Here is a 19,389-nt window from a genome sequence, read left to right on the forward strand (position 1 = left end):
ATTTATTGTGAGCGAACTTTCTCCTTCCTTCTCCACATCTTACTCATATCCGATCACTTGCTCTTTACATAAGCTTTCTAGCAAGTGGTGTTATGATTTTCCACAGACGGCGCAAATGATCCGGCTAAGATTTTCGCAAGGTAAAGATGGTCAGTGGGACGTCAGATGATGATGGTGATGATGTGATCTCAACTTTGAGCTTCACCGGAATCTTGATCAATCGTAATATCTATCAGGAGGGGTTTTGCAGTGTAGAAGCTCTAACGATCAAGTATGAAAATATAGATATATTTTGTTTTGTGTGTTTTAAAAAAGAATGTTTAGTTGTAAGAGTTTGAGTGAATTCCCTTTTTATAGAGACATTATTTTTTGAAGTTCAAGACTTTCCTTTTAAGGTTTTTTACCTAACTCTTTCCTTATTTGGGACTTCCGCCCTTAATGGGCTTTTAGGGTTGAGTAGTTTTAACTCACTCAAGTCACCGAAATAAGAACGATCTCGTTTCCCATGCCCATTCCGGGTCCCGAGGTACGAATGATCTCGTTTACCAGGCCTCATTGCGGGTCCCGAGGTAAGGCATGGACAAGGCTTATTTCTTAGTGTTTGGCACGTTTCTTAGAACTTCTTGCCTTTGGTCCTTCTTGCATTTGGGCTTTTAGGACAACCTTTCCTAATTTTCGTATAAGGTCATAGCGGTGAGGCCCATTAGAGTGAAATGGCCCATATCAATATGCTTTCCGGAATTCAATTCTCACCTCTTCTTTTGGCGATGATGATTACCCTTTCTAATCCATGTTTAATGATTATTCTATATAATATATAAATTGAAATCATCATAGCTTAGAAATCCGACAATTGACATCCATGTCATCGATACGTGAAAATCTACATGGCCTTCCACTCATTTTACACATGTCATTATTTATTACTTTAATATCTTATATTTTTTTTACCAGCATTAATTGATCATTTTGCTAAACTTACCAAAACATGTTCTGATCATTAATTGATATTTTAGTACGAAAATAATATCTTATGTCATAACAACTTACCAAATATATTTAAAATCATTTTCATATTCTATGATATCAACTTCAATCGTAATCAATTAAAATCGTTATCATATTAATTTAATCTGTAAAATATTCAATTTAATCTCTAAAAGTTTTTTTTTTCTTAAGTCATTTGTTTGGTTTGTTATGAATTTGGTCATTGAAGGGCCATTTTAGTTTTTACATGGCCCTACACTGTCAATTCATTTTATTTTAATTTTGATTAACATATGTTTTTGTTTTTGTTATTTTACACTCAATAAAACATTATTTATCATGTCCATGATCTTTAAAAAACTCCTATGATTTTAGTTGTTTATGTTGTTTATATTTATATATAGTTGTTTTATTTTGGTTTCGTTACAAAATTGCACACAACCATTAGTTACTGCTAATGCATAAAATTATTAAATTTTCATTGAGTACCAATAATATTTTTACCATGTAAGTCCCACGATTCATTCACTATCTAAAAAATCTGTTTATTTTCAAGCACCTAGGCATGGTAAAGTTGTATGGATTCTGCGACGATGATGATCATCTTAGTGTTGTCGAGCTCGACCCGTTTGACTCGGTTTTAACCTCATTTCCTTAAGGTTTGAGTTTTCATTGTTTTGACGCGCGCGCGCACACATATATATATATAGACACACACATATCATATAGCTTCTCCATGACAACTATTTACCACTCAAGGAGTTCTGGGGTTTGCATGCTATATTCAGAGCCGTTCCTGAGATTTTGGGATCCTATGCGAGATTTGAAAATGGCAAAAAAACGGGGCCCTTCTAAAATCTAATATAAAACTCATTTGTTTTCTCAAAAGGAGATAAAGTCGATGGTAACTCGTTTTTGTAAGGTATATAGCCAGTTATAAGACTAGAATTTTGTGATATAGGTTTGCGGGGATTCGGGGGCAGCGCCCCCGATTTTTTAAGGATAATTTGCATTATATAACACTAAAACAAGTGAATATATATAAAAATAAATAACTAATATATTACAAATTTAATAGTTAGGGGCCCTATGATTAGAAATATTATAGAAACAAGTAATAATCGTTGATTTATATATATTTAAGAATTAGGGTTCTCAATAATTATATATATACTATATTTTTTTTCTCGATAAATGATAATATATAAATGATATAAAAAAAATTTAGGGACCCTAATTTTTTTAAAAAATCCGGACTCTAGGCTACCGCCTACTTCGCCTCCCCTCAGAACTGGCTCTGGCTATAATTTGTTAACTAAAACATTAGTATATTGGAGAAGGACAAATGGCAAATATGCTCATGAGAAGGGGACTTAAATGCACGTAGGTCAATACAAAAAATTATCTCGCAAATAAATTCATCCTCATATATGTTGTTTAAAATACCCCCTAGGCCCCTACAATATAATTTTCATTAATTCCATCCATTGCACTCTAACTTTATCAATATTGCACATTGACCCGGGCTTTGAACAAATATATCACATTAACTCCTTATTTTCATATTTTTTTGAAAAAATATTTTATTTTTTAGAAGATGAAGAAAATTTTGTAGGTTATTCTCTCTTGATCGGAAGATGAAGAACCAACCACCAACATCACCGCCAGAACAACGACGCCAATCCCATCGAATTCGTCGTTGTTGTTGCCGTCTCCGTCGTCGTCGTCGTCGTCGTCGGGGTTAATCCATCTTCTCTAGCTTTCAATCCCTTTATTGAGACGTCTCCTCCTTCTCCTTCCTCTCTCTACCCCTTCATGGAATTAGAACTTTTGCATATCTTAACAAAAGCCATAAAGATGATGATGATTTTGATAGGGATTCTGAATTCAAATGCCAGAATTGCTACATCGGGGGTCAAAAGAGGTAAGATTATCGATTTATCGCCGGAATCGGATTTTGATGGGTAGTGGTTCTGCTTTGGTTGGTGGTGCGAGTTGCGATTTAATTTTTTTATTTGTAATAAAAAAAACCGTCATACTATCAAAGTAAGGTGGTGATGGTGTGTTGTGTTGTGGCGGCGGTGTGGTGACGATGGGATGCAGATTTAGAGTTTTTTGGTAGATCGGGCGGAGGACGAAGCGTGTGGAGAAATTCGCGCATGCCGAAACCTTAATCGACTATGTACATGTTGTATAGTCGATTATGCTAATCGAATATGCTTTGGTAGTCGATTAAGGTTGATCGACTCCAATTTTTATTTTTCATTTTTTTGGATTTTTTGTTTATTGATTCCAATTGTATAAATCATTTATAATGTTTGTATATTTTTTGTTTTTGTAATATCTAGTTGATTTTTCATTTTTTCGCAGTTGTGATTTATTTTTTTAGTTACAGATTCTTAATCGACTATGCTTCACATCATAGTGGATTAATATGCTTCATTGACTCCATTTTTTAATTTTTTTGGATTTCTTGTTTATTGATTCCAATTGTATAAATCAATTATAATGTTTGTTTTTGTAAAATATAGTTGAGTTTGCATTTTGGTAGTTGTGATTTGCTATTTTTAGTAGTCGTTTCCTTAATCGACTATAGTTCATCATAGTCGATTTAATATGTTTCATGGGGTTGTCTAGGGTCCGAGAGGGTTGTACTTCTCGGACCGTAAGCAACCAATAAAGACGCGCCACGTAAGATTATAGTACGTATTCAATAAAAAAAGTACGAACCCCGCATTAGAGGTAAAATTACATAAACACCCATTCTAATAAAACTAAAAACTTAATTATATAATTGATAACTTATTAAATGAAAAAAATAATATTAATCAAATCTAATTTCTTAAACGTTAAACCTAATTACAACAGCCTCCTCAGTCCTTAACTCATTAACGATCGTTCCTTTCAAAAACAAAATTCATCGATCTTTTTCTCCTTTCTGGCAAACTTCTTGGGGCACGAAATCATGTTGTGATTCTTCTTGGCGCTCCGCGTAGAGAAAGGTAAGTTAATATGTTCATGTATTTGCCCGAAATCTACATTCTTGCCATTTTACTATCAAAAGTAACATAGTCAAAGGCTAAAAGTTAATAATGCGATCGATTATGAATGTTGTTTTGAATTCAAGGCACAATCTTGCTGATTTATGAGAATTGTTACATGCTTTACAATATTCAAATTGAAATAGATTTATATAAAATTATGGCAGAGTGACGAATATCACTTCTTCAAAATTACTCTGTTTGTCTTCGAAATTATTATGTTTTAGTTACCAACGGTAGAACTGATGTTTTGGTTGACATTTCTTTATGTTAAAGAAATAAGTGTTTGAATTGGACAACAAATTAACTGGAACTAACAACCTGCTTTATATCCATTTATTTGCCTTGGATTTTATTTTCCTTTGTTTGCTTCTTATGTTTGCTCGAATAGTGTTTGGTAGTTGAAGCTTTGAATTGAATAATTGACACTTAATTAATATTTCCTTGAAATAAGTTTTTGGGCCAAGTATATATCTTAATCATCTGGTTTTGTGTTAACTTATTTTACTCAAAAGTTCTTGATCTTTTTTGTAAGAAAAAGGAAATGTTGTATCCTACGGTTCCTAGTATCTGGCTTGTGGTTTAGTTAGCTGTTGTCAAAGCATATGACAACTGCAAAGAGTTTGATGCTGTGATGAAAAGTAGAACGAGGGAAGATACCATTACCAATATAAACTTCAAGTCTTCAAAAAGTTGAAGGCTGGAGGAAGGATTCAAAAGGCTTGGTAGCATAAGAATCTGTATAATTCATATTGTTCTTTTGACTTGGCCTTAGTTGTAGATTTCTTTTTAGTTTACAAAAAGTCTTTGTTTTTACCTTCCACATCAATTGTACATGCAATATCAGCACCCTAAATTCCATGTTGTGAGTTGTGACCTTTCTGTCAAGCTTGTGTGATTTTCTTAACTTTTGAGGATGGTAAAATTGTTTCTTATGTCGTTATTCGTTTTGCCTTAACACAATATTTATAAATTAATATGTCGCATTATGCAGAATTAGTCCATTTCTTTTACGAAGAATGACCAAAATTTGCTATTTTACGCCGTGAAAATATAAACAATATAAAATTAACAAAAATCAATCAACATGAGAAAAATAAACAGACCAATGAAGACTTCATGATGATTAAACCGTTAACATATTTATTAACCAATCAAGATCTCATTTTCACTGGTATAATCAATATCCAAATTAATAAATAGAAGGAACTATTTTTAAACATGTTATAGCATCATATTGTATTGCCATAACCGTAATGGGAAGAGCAATCCTACCATCCTATTACAACTCATCATTGATAGATACATCCACATGGGATTTTTTTTTTATTTTTTTTAATAAAACTAGATTTTATTTCCAACATGTAATTTGGACGCATATGATCAAGTGCTTCGTTTACCGGCCACTGAAGTAATTGAGTAGTTTTTACCACAGTAAAATTTCTCAAGGAGAACAGATATCTGTTAGAAATGAGAATAACCATTTCCAAGTTCACATTTTTTACGGTCGAAAGGATGCCTAAAATGTTGGAGTGTTGGAGTCTAAGTATTTAGTAGACTTAAACTCTGCAAATTTGGGAGATAAAACCAATGATAAACTTGGCTTATATAGCCTTACAGAACACATGAAGGAAAGGTGGAATACACAGAACTAAATTGAAAATAATTAGTCCAAAACAAATGGTGAAAATAATAAGCCGAAAATAAATTGAACTTAAAACAATAAATCTTTCAGTTTGAACATCATCCTCCCTTAAACTAATTGCACAATCAGTTTGTATCAGAAAGTTACAAACTCCCATCATTTTGTTCAACAGGGTTTCCTAGATCCGGCATTAATCTTTGAGAGTTTAATGGCCGAGCTATGTTCAGAAAATATTACAGCAAGCTCACGCATTAATCTTCTCGACGAACTAAACTGCTTGACACTGCATGATGTGGCCTGAGACAAACTCGGCTTCTCTGGAGTAATAAATTATTTACTACCTAGAGGAATAACTTCTTACCTGGAATTAAGCAAAAAGATATAAGATACTATTTGTAGTGGAATAAGTCATATAAAATTGGAAATCTGATATACAATACTCACGTGTAAGTTTTTTACAACTCAAACATTGACCGTTTGAGTTATAGAGATAAGACATACTTCTCATGACTCATAATAATATCACTAACAGAAAACATATCTTTCAAATAGGTAGAGCAACATTCCAATAATCTAAATCACCAAATGCAATCTATCTTACAATACTATTAAGCTATTTCACAGATAAGCACACAGTTAAAAAGAAAACATTAATACAATACTATTAAGCTATTTCAGAGATAAGCACACAGTTGGTTAAAATAAATCGACTTAAATAGAAATACTTAATCAAGTTGGTAAAAACCCACTGAAAATTAAACTTACTGCTAGAAGGCCTCCACCGTCAGGGAAACTCTAATTTAATGGAAGGTCCAATCCACATTCATACCCTTCACCTGTTCCTAATGGTGCACAAAATGACAATCCTCAGCCTCAAATTTTAAACAATTGCTTATGATGCAAACAAGCTAAATCAAATATAATTCTAAATCATCAAAATCACAACCATACTCATATGTACCGAGAAAAGTACAGAACAAAAGTAAAAGAAACTACATAAACGAAGCACCTTAATATATGCACGTACAAACATATGAAGTTAATGTTAGAGAGACACAAAATAATTTGTATTTACACACAAAAATCAAAGAAATTGTTTGTTGTTTGAAACTCGATTTTCAAATTTCTACGTCTATTGAGAGGGGCATCGAGACAATGACGACTCGCCACGTGGTTCTCTTGGCCATGGAAAATGATTGAGAGGGCCGGCGGACGATGAAGGCGGAGGGAAGAAAGTAAGAATTCTGCAAAATCTCGATCTGCAGAGATTATGATTTTGGGGAAGAACATTTGGCAGGTTTTGATTTTATTTCACGTGTAATTTTTTTTTTTAATTAATTATGATTATTGTAAATGATGATTAATAGATATTTTTTTAATTTATTGATTTGAGTTTATAAGGTTAAATAAGTAATTTATATAAAATACGATGTGTGTACGATAGGGTACAATGTGTTTTTACTGGGTTCGTACACTAATTTTAAAATATCTAGTATCGTACTAGGTCGTACATAAGATCAATGAATAGGATTAAATTTTAAGTATTTTGTACGGATCAGATTAGATATCTTATGGTCCGAGAAGTACAACCCTCTCGGACCCTAGACAACCCCATGTTTCATAGTCGATTAATATACCTGATAGAGAAAAAAGTTCAAAAAATAAAAATAAAATTAAAAAAAATTAAAAATAATAAAATAAAATAGTAATTAAATAAAATTATAATAAAATATTAAAAAAAAAAACAAAAAAAGAAGGGTTAAATACAAAAACACCCATGTACTATAGACTTTGTATCGTATATCCCTCTTTACTACACAGCTACAAAAAATCCCCTAATGTTATATTTTTTCCAAAATCTGACGAAAATACACCTGCTAAGCTTATAAATATAAGGGTTTGTTTGAGCCATGCTCCACTATATTTTTTAACATTTTCGGTCACTTTACTTGAGAAATTTTGATAGTTTAATTTTATGTTTTTTCCTCAAAACATTTAGTTACTTAATTTTTTTTTTTCTCTGAATAAAACCTTTTATTTTTGTCATTTTGAATTTCTTCATTTTTTCTTAAATGTCTTCCGGTAGTTCAAATTCTCAACAATCATAGGATTGTAAAGATGTTTGTAATCGTTGGATGTTTGAACTACCGAAAGACATTTAAGAGAAAAAATGAAGAAACTAAAAAATGACAAAAGTAAAAGGTTTTATTCAGAAAAATAAAAAATCTAAGCAATTAGATGTTTTGGAGAAAAAAATATAAATACCAAAATTTTCTATGTAAAATTGACTGAAAATGGTAAAATATATAGTGGAAACTGGCTCAAACTCTCTCTCTCTCTCTCTCTCTCTCTCTCTCTCTCTCTCTCTGTATATATATATATATATATATATATATATATATATATATATATATATATATATATATATATATACGCGCTTGAGTAGGGGTATTTTCGTCATATTTTAGAAAAATATAATATGAGGGGGGTTTTTGTATTTATGTGTAGTATATGGGGTAATATAATACAAAGTTCATCGTACATAGTGTTTTTGTATTTAACCCAAAAAAGAAAGAAAGAAAGACACGGATGATAGGTCATGGGCGGATAGTGTGTACGGTGGAGGGACATAATTGAAACAATGGGTTGCTGAAATTAGAAGTGGGTTTTTCTCAAATGATGCAAAACAGTTTGGGCATTTCCGTATTAAAAGAAGTATTGAATAAGTTATATCAAAGAGCTCATTTTTTTATATTAAGTACTCTTGTCATCAACCTATTTGATGTTTATGATTTAGCCATTAAACTTTCATCAAATTATTTAATATCTTTAGTAATCTTATTTTAACAATCAAACATGACTTAAATCACATCATTCGTATCAGATGCGCAAGTTTGTAAATAATTTAGGAATGGTGGTTCCTACCATCGAAATTGTGGTTAGGACTTAGGAGTCATTGTCTTGCTTTTTTTGCCTTCTTCTATAATTCCCAATCCACCAGGCCTAAATCTTAATGAATTAGCTCCATTGATTAGGAAATATTTGTCTTATTTAATTTTAATTTCTGAAAATGAATCCAGCAATATTGTATTCTTCTGAAATATATATTAACTATGTTAATATCTATGTCAACATTATGCATTTTTATTGCATTTGTGTCATCTAGTTGCTAAACAGTCCTGTTAATGAAATTCGAAGAACCACTTGAAAGCTATCTAACACTGAAACTTCAACTTCAATTTTTTTTTTCATATTTTTGTGTTTCAGACGCGTTTCGTATTGGACATTCGAGAACACCTGCCGGATACTTAATGGATCATTTTGCAATTTCTAAAAAATTAGAAACATGTTTGAATAACAAATTTTCAAATATTTTTGTTGCTTTCCTAATTATTTACACGATTTAATACTAATATTTACAATTTCATAATTTGTTTAATATTTCAAAATAAACATAGTCTCAGAACAACACTAGAGGGAAGGATCTATTTACAGACAATTCCAACAACTTCAAATAATTCAACAAAAAAATAAAAATACATGATGGTATCTTAATATGCTCGAAATCATTCACAGAAACATCGGACCTAAGTCCGAAATATATGCGACGATTTCGACTTTTTTAATACAAAACTAAATTTGGACATCAGAATCTTTAGTGGGAGGAGCTCTATAGTAAGCAGGTACTGTAGCTGGGAAGAACATTTGCCTCACACCTTCCGCCTTTATGATTGGGAATATTATTCCAGAAGCACTCTGTTTGCGACGAATTCACGTTAGACACGTCAACATTATAAAACCAACACATTTTTTTTTAAGGATAGAGAAACATGTAATTAATAATGTACTCACCGATATTAATCTAGCTCCAATCCACATTCGTTTGGGCGATGGAAAGGGAAGCAATAATCGACCAACCCCAAATATAGCCACAGCAAAGAAATGACAAACCAAGCTGAGTGGGCGAGGGTTCAAACCCGAGAGCAAAGAAACGGGCCCGTTTGAGCAGACACCTCCAAGGCTCAAATAGTCGAAGCACGCCTGTCTCATCTCGTTTCTTGCTTCGTCCGGTGAAGCACTAAACACTTTATATAGTGCACCGGCCAAGGTATTGATAGTCGACGCCACAGGCTGTACATTAACAATTTTTTCAAAGATAGATGAATTTTTCTTCTTTTTTTTTTTGTTTCAAACCGATATTATTTTTTTCAAAAAAAATTGTTCCACTTCATTTAACGCACACACCCAATAATTAAGGGAAAAATACACTTTTTGTCCCTTAAGTTTAACACTTGGTCCTCCTTTGTCACAAAAAACAAATTTAGTCCATCGTCTTTCAAAAATTTAACACTTCTGGTCATTTTCGTCAATTTTCCGTAAGTACTAACGGAACCATGCATTTACGGAAAATTGACGAAAATGACCACAAGTGTTTAATTGTTGAAACATGAAGGACTGAATCTGCTTTTTTGTGAACAAGGGGGACCAAATGTTGAATCGAGGTAAAAACTTGAGGGACAAAAGGTGTAATTTTACCCAATAATAATTGTAGCAATAGCAATTGAGGGTGTTAAGTCAAAGTGGTGTATCCAAGATTGACGAACTAATTCACCTTGCGCAAAGTGTAGAAACACTCAAGATACTTGCAAAGAGCGGATGCATCGCCGAGGTCGTTTAGCGGCTTAAGGAGATTGCGTAGGACGACAATATCCGATAGTGCGACAGTCATTCCGCCACCTGTCAATGGGTGGCGCATGTTGAACGCATCTCCCATAAGCAAAGCACCCGGTGTAGGATGAGGGGCAGCTGGCATGCTCCTATTGGGCATTGTCCTTATGTTCCCTTTCTCAATCGCCGAAATAAAAGCATCGTGCAGTTCTGGAGGGACCTATAAAATTTTAAGTATAATTAATAATCATGACGTGAAAAAATAGGGTTGGAGGTTTATATATATATAATATAAATATATGTATATACCTGTGGAGCAATGACGGTGTTCAAATATTTGGCCATTTCACCGTTTGAAATGGAGGGAACTTTCTCACCGGGAACGTCAACAAGACAGCGAATCTCGGTGCTGCTTATGGGGTAAAATAGGATAGGCGATGGGTCTGCTAAAATCACGTGCCCGTGATTTGCAAACGGGAGTTGGCAATTCTCGAGGACCAGACCGACGAAACAAGACGGCACTTCCACCTATACAAATACCACAATATTATGATATATGGACTAATTAAAATTTGTATAGACTCTCTAGCAATTTTTACCTTTGGACTGCAAAGAGAGCGTCGGAGGTTAGAAAAGCAGCCATCGCACACAATTGTTAAGGGTGCGTAAGCTTTCAACTCTTGCCCGGATTTGGTTTTGTACTGTACACCTCTGATTGTTCCGTTTTCTTCGAGCAGAGATGTGACAGTTCCTTGCTCGACACAAACACTGTCGAACAAGGAGTATCAATCAAAACGATGTATTAGTGATATTATTAAATTCTCTATAAACATATATTTTTTTCCAACCACATCCGTAAAGAGACAAAGGCAACATGAAAGCAACGAATATTTCCCATTTCTTGTTATTTTACGAGATTGGAGGAAAGAGGGACGTACTTTGGAAGAGAAGAAGCTTTCTCTCGCATCCTTTGAATGAAGCGTCCGTTGTGGAAGCTCCTACCGGATACATCGGAGTGAAATTTCTCCAAAGGATACGAAAGTCGAGTGGCTTTTCCGTCTTTGAATAGTGCGTAACCAAACACCCTCTGAGCATCGATTTCCTCCACACAATCTGTGACAAAAATGATTAAAACATTTTGTTAAATTTATATTAAAAAAGCTCGGAAAAAACTCGTGCTAAAACTTATTAGAGGAAAAAGTATACCTTCCAATCCTAGTTCGACGAGTTTGAGGTAACCGCCTGGTTGTAGCAGTTCTCCAACAATCCTGTCGGGCTCCGTTAAATCTCTTTCGATAACTCGAACACGTCTACCCTCCTGGAATTATATCAAGATTTGAGTGTACAAAAGCCAACAACATAAAGAATGGAACAGAATCAATTATTTATATTTATTGTTCTTGTCCTAATCATTCACAACTTCTATTTTATTTTTTTCTGTTGTTGAAATTATTTACAGAAAATAACATAAACGAATCTGCATCTAAGAAATTCGAAGACAATTTCCGTTCTTCATAGCATAAGAAAATCAATCAAAACAAATCAAATAAACAATGACGAAAATCTTAAAAGCATTACATTGCCAAGTGTGTGAGCAAGGGCAGCGCCAGCGACGCCAGCACCGACAATGATGACGTCATCCCTCGATCCGCATTCTCCTCCTCCAACGACGGCGGTGGTGGTGGTGGTGGTGGCGGCGGAGGCAGGGCTGTTGGACCGAATATCCTGATTTTTTATCCTCAAAAAGCCAAAATAATAAAGAAAGAGGAAGCCAAAAAGGAAAGCTAAAAGAGAGGCGAAAAGAGTAAGATCCACCATTATTGCCGGCAATGCAGGTAGCTTCTTTTAGAGTAAAAACTATCTGTTGCCGGGAGCAATGACCGAAGCTGCGCTCTCTCTCTCTCTCTCTCCTCTTTCTTTCTCTCTCTAGATAATAGTTCTCGGTTCTCGCTTCGCTGTACTCGTGGGGGATTAAAGAAAGAAAGAGAGATATGGATTCAAATGGTAATTTGTGCGTGAATGAGTGATTCGCTGGCTTGCTTGGCGTATTTAATGTAAATATATATAGTATATAAATATGTAAACTTAAAGAAAACAAAATAAATTGAACGTGTAACGGCCTCGTAAAGCGTGGGCCCCGTGGGAGCAACTCTGTTCTTTAAACAAACAGTGCAGCTGTGCAGGTCCACAACACAGCTATGAAGAAAGCTTTTGACCATATAAAAACACTTCTAATAATTTTTTCTTCTCAAAATAAGGAATCAAATTAAATTTGAAAATAACAGTTCAAATATTATATCGTAAATGAAAAATGGGAATAAATTAAGAATATCTCCCTTGTGACAAAATGGCAAGATAGATCTTAAGTTTTAAAAAAATATAGGGCATGTTTGTTTGGTTGTGTTTTCAAAACTTATTTTCAACTTTTATACTATTCATAAAATTGAGATTATGTTTGTTTCATAATTTTATTCAGACTTCCTTATCAATTTTTTTTTTTAAATATACTATTCGTACATTTTCATTTCAAACCTACTCATATCTATTACTAAGAGCATTTTCGATTGGTCACTATCGCCATTTTTTCATCTAATTTAAGTGTTTTTAGCCTCCAAGCCAAAACTCTTATATCACTATTACATCTAAAATTATGGAGATTTGGTTTTAGCCTCCCACCGTGGTCAACCCTCATATCACCATATACCCAAATCCTATTTTTCAACTAAATTGTTTGGTGAAGAAATTTTCATCTCCCACCTATCCACGGTTTTCCTATTTTTTTCCATCAAATCCTATTTTTCCTACCAAATATAGACGCGAAAATAGGATTTGGTGTAATTAACATGATTTTATTAATTAACATATAGATGGTGATTTTAACTAATTGCCCATGATTACCGACTTGTTAGCATATTTATAGTAAATACATTAGTGTTAATTACTAAGGTTAATACGGTAGAGATCGCTAGTTGGAAACATAATTAGATGTAGGATACAATCGTAATATTTTTTTATGAACTAAATTAGTTTTTCAAAAATAAATATGACCCACATCCTTTACCTCTTTTTAATCCCAAATTTACCCTCAACCTAAATCCATAAATTCTAAATTCATTTTTCTCTCAGACCTATTTTTCTTATTTTTTTCCTCTCTCTCTCTCTCTCTCTCTCTCTCTCTCTCTCTCTCTCTCTCTCTCTCTCTCTCTCTCTCTCTCTCTCTCTCTCTCTCTCTCTCTCCTCTCTCCATCACTTCAGTACTCAATTGTTGAGGGGGCGATGGGTATGGCGCAACTATGGCGGTGGAAGCGGCGACAATAAATGTATGGTTATGGAGGCAAGAGACGACAACCACTATGGTGGTGGAGGTCAGATCTATGGCCGATGGTGGCGGCTAGGGTTTAATTTGGTCGACGGCTAGGGTTTAATTTGGTCGACGGCTATAGCGGCTAGGGTTTAATTTGATCGACGGCTAGGGTTTAATTTGGTCGGCGGCTAGGGTTTAATTTGGTCGGCGGCTAGGGTTGGTACGGTGGACGACTAGGTTTTTGCAAATAGGGTTTGACGGCGGCTGAAATTTGTTAGCTGCTATGATTTAACGGTGGCTGGAAGATGTTGGAAGTTAGGGTTTGGCGGGCGCGGGGAGTTGTTGAATGATAGAATTCGGAATAGTACACCATAGTATACCGTAGTATACCATAGTATGTATAGCATAGTATACTATAGTATACCATAGTACACCATACTATTTTTAAAATCTGTTGTATTATTTGACAAAAACGAAAAATTATTTTTCGTAATTTTCAATAAAATGTAAAAAAAAAAGTTACTTATAATAACCTAAAAAATGCTAGAGTGAAAAACGAAAAATTAAAGATGACCAAGTCGGTAAAAATAAAATAAAATATATTATTAGATGAAAAAATGAAGATATTAAATGCATAATAAAAAGTTTAAATTTTACTTACTACAAATTCGAATTTATGTGTGGAGGGCTTTTGAACGAATTTAATAAATGATAGTGAAACAAAAGTTTAGTTGCGCTTGTCATTTAATTCTAATTAGTTTTGTCACCAGAGACATATATCATAAGACCCTAATTACTAAATTAGTTTCTAAAATATGAACACATTTTTTATTATTAATAAGAACATTAGTTCTAATAATATAAACATGCTTATTCTTAATTAATTTGTATATTTTTTTGTTATCAATGCAGATTAATTCATGTCTTTACTTAACTAACACACTAATTGCTATTAATAAAATATAATAAGCAACAATAGAATAATTAACGAAATATGCTTTAATTGATAAAATATATCCTGCTTGTTGAGCTTTTGAGAGATTTTAAATTTTAATAATGCGGCATATGTTAGTTTTCTTGGTTGACATCGAAATTGATAAATTAAGGAAATCACAATGAATTAAGAAGTAGACTGGTAGCACACTGATGGAATAAACTTGCTCAAATCGAAGATGTTGAAGATTATGATGGTGATGATGATGATAATAATGGTGAATGAGCTATTTTTTTATGATTTAAATTAATATATGCTGTAATATTTTTTATTTGTGTAATAATTTATGACATTATTGTTTGTGTATGATTTTATTATATGTAATATAATTTGAGTTCATGTTATTTCTTATTTAGATAGTTTTTTTTTTTTAAATTGATAACATAATTTTTAAATTATATAGTTAAAAAAAATTATTACATAAAATTGGACCTATAATTAATATTCAGCAAATAAAATATACCAAAATTACGATAAACATTAGATTTACAATTTTGGGGCATATATGGCAAAATGCCATGGGAGATCAAATCAAATCCCATTTCCTATAAGTGGTGAAATGGTGAAATAATTATTTGGTCTAAATTTTGGTGAGATCCTAGGGAGACCAAAAACATCATTTTCCACATAAAATGGTGGAAGGGTAAAAAGGTATGCTACCGGTGGGAGATGAGCTCATTTTTTCACCACCAAAAACGGAATTTGGTGAAAAAATTGGCAAAATTGGAGATGCTCCAAGTGGTGAAATAATGAAATATTATTATTTTAATATTTGATCTAAATTTTGGTGAAATCTTCGGGAGGCCAAAAACACCATTGTCCATAAAAAAATGTGGAATTGAAAAAAACATCAAAACACTAAAATGTTATAGCTCCGAAATGCTAAGAATTTTAGAGCAAACCGTCATTGACTCCTCACCGGTCACCCCAAGTGCCTCCTACCAAAATCTAGTCGCCGCTAACCACCCAAGGTTCTGCGCTAGCAATGAAAAAAATTATAGAAATAAATCAGACAATAAAACATTAAACGAAATTGCTATCAAAATATAGAACTCGATGAGCGGAATCCAAAGATGGTACTCTGTCAAATTCCGGCTGTCGGAACACAAATTACACCTCGGGCAAGACCCACCGTCGTCGAAATCTGCGCCGACAGTAAAACGATTGAAGAAACAGATAGATCCAAACTCTATTGAATCACCACCAAAATAAAGCGGTCGACGAGAGGAATCTAAAGGTAGTTAACTCATTGAAGTCTGACCATTGGAGACAGAGTTATGACTCCGGGAACCATCGCCGGTTGGAGACCTATGGGGGCGGGATTTGGATCTGAGAGTTGAGAGAGGAATAGAGAAATAGATGTGAGTTGGCTAGGGTTTAACACTGATTTTAAAAGAGCATATTAGGTACTTCAAAATGGCCAATAGGTATAAATATAAAAAATGAAGTAAGTATGCACGACGATGATGTAATATCTTTAATAGTTATTTCAAAATATTTTCCATATGAGAGGGTCTATCAAATAACCCAATGAAGAATGGGAATAAAATAAGAATATCTCCCTAATAACAAAATGGTGAAATAGATCTTAAAATTCAGACTAAAACTTTTCTTTCTTCACAAACACCGAAAATTTGAAGTTAGTGATTTCGAAATTAAATAAAATAAAATTGTAATATACATATACTATATAAATTTAAATCCTTCACCTGTTGAACTTTAGAGAGGGACATATGGCAGCTTCACCATAGGATACATGTCACGCTTAGGTGTCCGCCTACTCACCGCCAAGTATCATTGAATATTATAGGAAATTGTATTTAATTTGTTTCCAAAATTGAATTATGGTAATTGTTTTATTTAAATATGTTTAAGTATAGTAACGTTCCACCTTATGGTAATATTTTAATGGTATATAGGTCCCTCTATATTATAATTTATGCGTGTAGATCCAAGTCAAAAATCTCCATAATTTAATAAATTAATTATATTCATTGTGGCAAAAATACCCTTAATCAAATCAAATCCCCCAAAAATTTCTCTATCAAAACAAATTCAACTTAACCTCTTTCGCTTCCAAATTTTAACTAAAAGTAAAATTATTCCGTAAAAAAAAAAAGAAAAAAAATATTATTTATCGTACAAACTCATACTCTAAAAAAACAACCGTCGCCGCACCACCGCCTATGACTACGAAAAATACAAATAGCAAACTGAAAATTCAAAATTTGCAATATTTACACAACAAACTACCTAAAATTTCACCAAGTGTTAACAGAAGACTGAAGAAAAAAATCAACTAAATTTGCATTATTGAATGCAAACAACAAACTACCTATGACTTGCCAAATGCAAACAGTAAACTGAAGAAAAAGATCAATAAAATTTGCATTATTGAATTGCAAACAACAAACTACTTATGATTTCGCCAAAATGCAAACAACAAATTGAAGAAAAATATTAGCATCATTAAAAACATCAACAAAAAAAATATTTATGGAACATATTGCAAACTATAAATTCTTCAAACATGAACAAGTATTACTGTACATTAAAAAACCTATATATACCATACATCTAACTCTATGTTACTACATGTGACTATAGTTATTTACAATTATCTATAGTCATATATAGTGACATAAAGTCTAGACTACTGTACAGGGGCGGTACTACATAGGGGCAGGGGGGGGCAGTTGACCCCCCAAGAAAAAAAAAAAAAATTGCTGTTTTGGCATAATATTTTTTGAATATTACTTTTGGCCCCCCCAAAGGTTTTGTAAATATGTATCTTAACCCTTAATTTTTTTGTTTATTCTCCACAATTTTATATAAATTATAGATATATATTATATTTAATATAAAAATATAAAATAAAATGGTTAAAACTTGTACTATTTTAAATAAATTTATGAATATTTACTTATCGATCTTTAATTTTTTATATCAATGTCTCTAAAAAATAATACGAGACGTGCCATAAATCCCATTAAGTGCAATATATTATTAGAATAATTTAGATTTTTTTGTCATACTTGAAAATTTTATATATATATATATATATATATATATATATATATATATATATGTATATATATATATATATATATATATATATATATATATATATATATGTATATATATATATATATATATATATATAATATATATACATTATTTTAATTACAAATTCGCAGTATAAACCTATTTTTTTAATGTCTTGTGAACCTAAAAATTTTTTCGGGGCGCTGCCCCGAACCTCGAAATTTTAGTTAGCCCCCCCGACTTTCTAATCCTGGCTCCGCCCCTGCTACTGTAGCATGAATCCAACTTCACAAAGGCAGTTCATCGAATCTTATTCTCTGCATGTCATAAAATTATAATAAAAGCAAAACCTGCGACAAAAGAATACGAGTTAAATAGAAAAATGGAACATGCGAGTCAGATTACATGAAAAATACAAAAAAAACATGATTTTTTTTTTTTGTTGATAATGTTACTGAACTGAAATCAACTACAAATGACTATAGTATAGTACAAGTCCTATAGTCATGTATAGTTATATGTAGCCATGACTATACATGATTACATATTAATGTATATGACTAAATATAAATGTATATTCACCTAACTCAATTCACCCATCTAAGTAACCACTACTGGTTAAATTTCTACTACAGACAAACAAAACTCTCACACTTGAGGCATTTCGAATCATCTTCAAATAAATACAAAAAAATAAATTACATATGATTTATAATAAAAAATCAAATTAATCCAAAAAAAAATATTTTAATATTAATTGTTCACAGATCTTAAAAAATATAGTAAATCTGGTTTTTTTTTTTTTTTATTATATTTTTTTTAATGCAGTGAATATATACAAATCAAACACCACCGGTTCGAGATCTGAAATTCACCATTAAATATGACTACACATCGTCGGATCACAATTTAAAATTTTCGAATTCAGTTGGTTTTCATCAAAAAGAAAAAAGACACAATAAAAAATGGTGAAATAGTGATAAGAATTCAGATCTTAAAAAAATAAATTAAAAATGGATGGGCATTCATAAATTAAAAAAAAAAAGAAAAAACTTAAAAAAGTGAAGTGAATAGTTTAGTACAGAGTTCAAGGCAGTGGGATGAGCAACGATGGCCAGCACAAGGTCGAGGCGGAGCAGTGGCGCAAGGCGGTGGCGGAGCAGCGGCGCAAGGGGGTGGCGGAACAGTCGGAGCACGGCGGAGCACCGGCGGTGGGAGGTGAGAGAGAGAAGAGAAAACGTGGGAGGACGAAGACAGAGGAGAAAAAGGCTGGTAGGAGGGAGAGAGAAAATAACGAGAGTTGAAAGAGATGGTTAGGGTTCTAAATTGTAACTAAAATGGCAAAACGGGATATTTCAATTTGTCTAGGGGGTCTATCAAATTAAAATTAGAATTTTTGGGTTTTTGACTAAAAAAGAAAAATCAATAGGACCTATCCCTATATATTTTCAAAATTAGGGGTATCCTATATTTCCCCCTAAATGTATATATATGTGTAAATGAAATAGAATTAAGTAATTTACTCAATAGGGATTTTATCTTGTTTTTTCTTTTAATATAATATTTCAAAATTTATGTAATTATACTTATTAATTTTTATTGATATATGTAATTTCTAAATTATGCTACGTTATTGCAAAATTTATTTATATTCTCTTTACCTTTCAATTTTAATTTTTTTTTTGAGGAAAAAAAATAACTTTAT

The 19,389-nt window shown here is 32.5% G+C and overlaps 1 protein-coding gene across 1 annotated transcript; it reads right to left on the reverse strand.

Moving 5' to 3' along the window:
* Positions 1 to 9,095: 9,095 nt before the first annotated feature.
* On the reverse strand, positions 9,096 to 12,425 carry LOC105961564 (squalene epoxidase 3). The gene is made up of 8 exons (XM_012985793.2): positions 11,920 to 12,425; positions 11,548 to 11,659; positions 11,280 to 11,454; positions 10,941 to 11,109; positions 10,651 to 10,869; positions 10,286 to 10,561; positions 9,526 to 9,804; positions 9,096 to 9,429 (listed from the first exon to the last, which is right to left on the reverse strand). The coding sequence occupies exons 1-8, from the start codon at positions 12,157 to 12,159 to the stop codon at positions 9,307 to 9,309; spliced, it is 1,593 nt and encodes a 530-aa protein (XP_012841247.2). The 5' UTR covers positions 12,160 to 12,425; the 3' UTR covers positions 9,096 to 9,306.
* Between the last annotated feature and the right edge of the window lie 6,964 nt (positions 12,426 to 19,389).

This window comes from Erythranthe guttata, chromosome 3 (assembly GCF_056151865.1).
Source record: "Erythranthe guttata isolate IM_541 chromosome 3, IM_541, whole genome shotgun sequence".
In the NCBI taxonomy this organism is placed as follows: domain Eukaryota; kingdom Viridiplantae; phylum Streptophyta; class Magnoliopsida; order Lamiales; family Phrymaceae; genus Erythranthe; species Erythranthe guttata.

Bases quoted from the DNA above. Each gene is read 5' to 3' on its own strand.
- LOC105961564 (XM_012985793.2), bottom strand. From the start codon at position 12,159: ATGGTGGATCTTACTCTTTTCGCCTCTCTTTTAGCTTTCCTTTTTGGC. The intron at 11,455-11,547 runs GTATACTTTTTC...TTTTTGTCACAG, and splicing joins CGTCGAACTAGGATTGGAAG to ATTGTGTGGAGGAAATCGAT. The intron at 10,870-10,940 runs GTAAAAATTGCT...GTATTTGTATAG, and splicing joins GCTCTCTTTGCAGTCCAAAG to GTGGAAGTGCCGTCTTGTTT.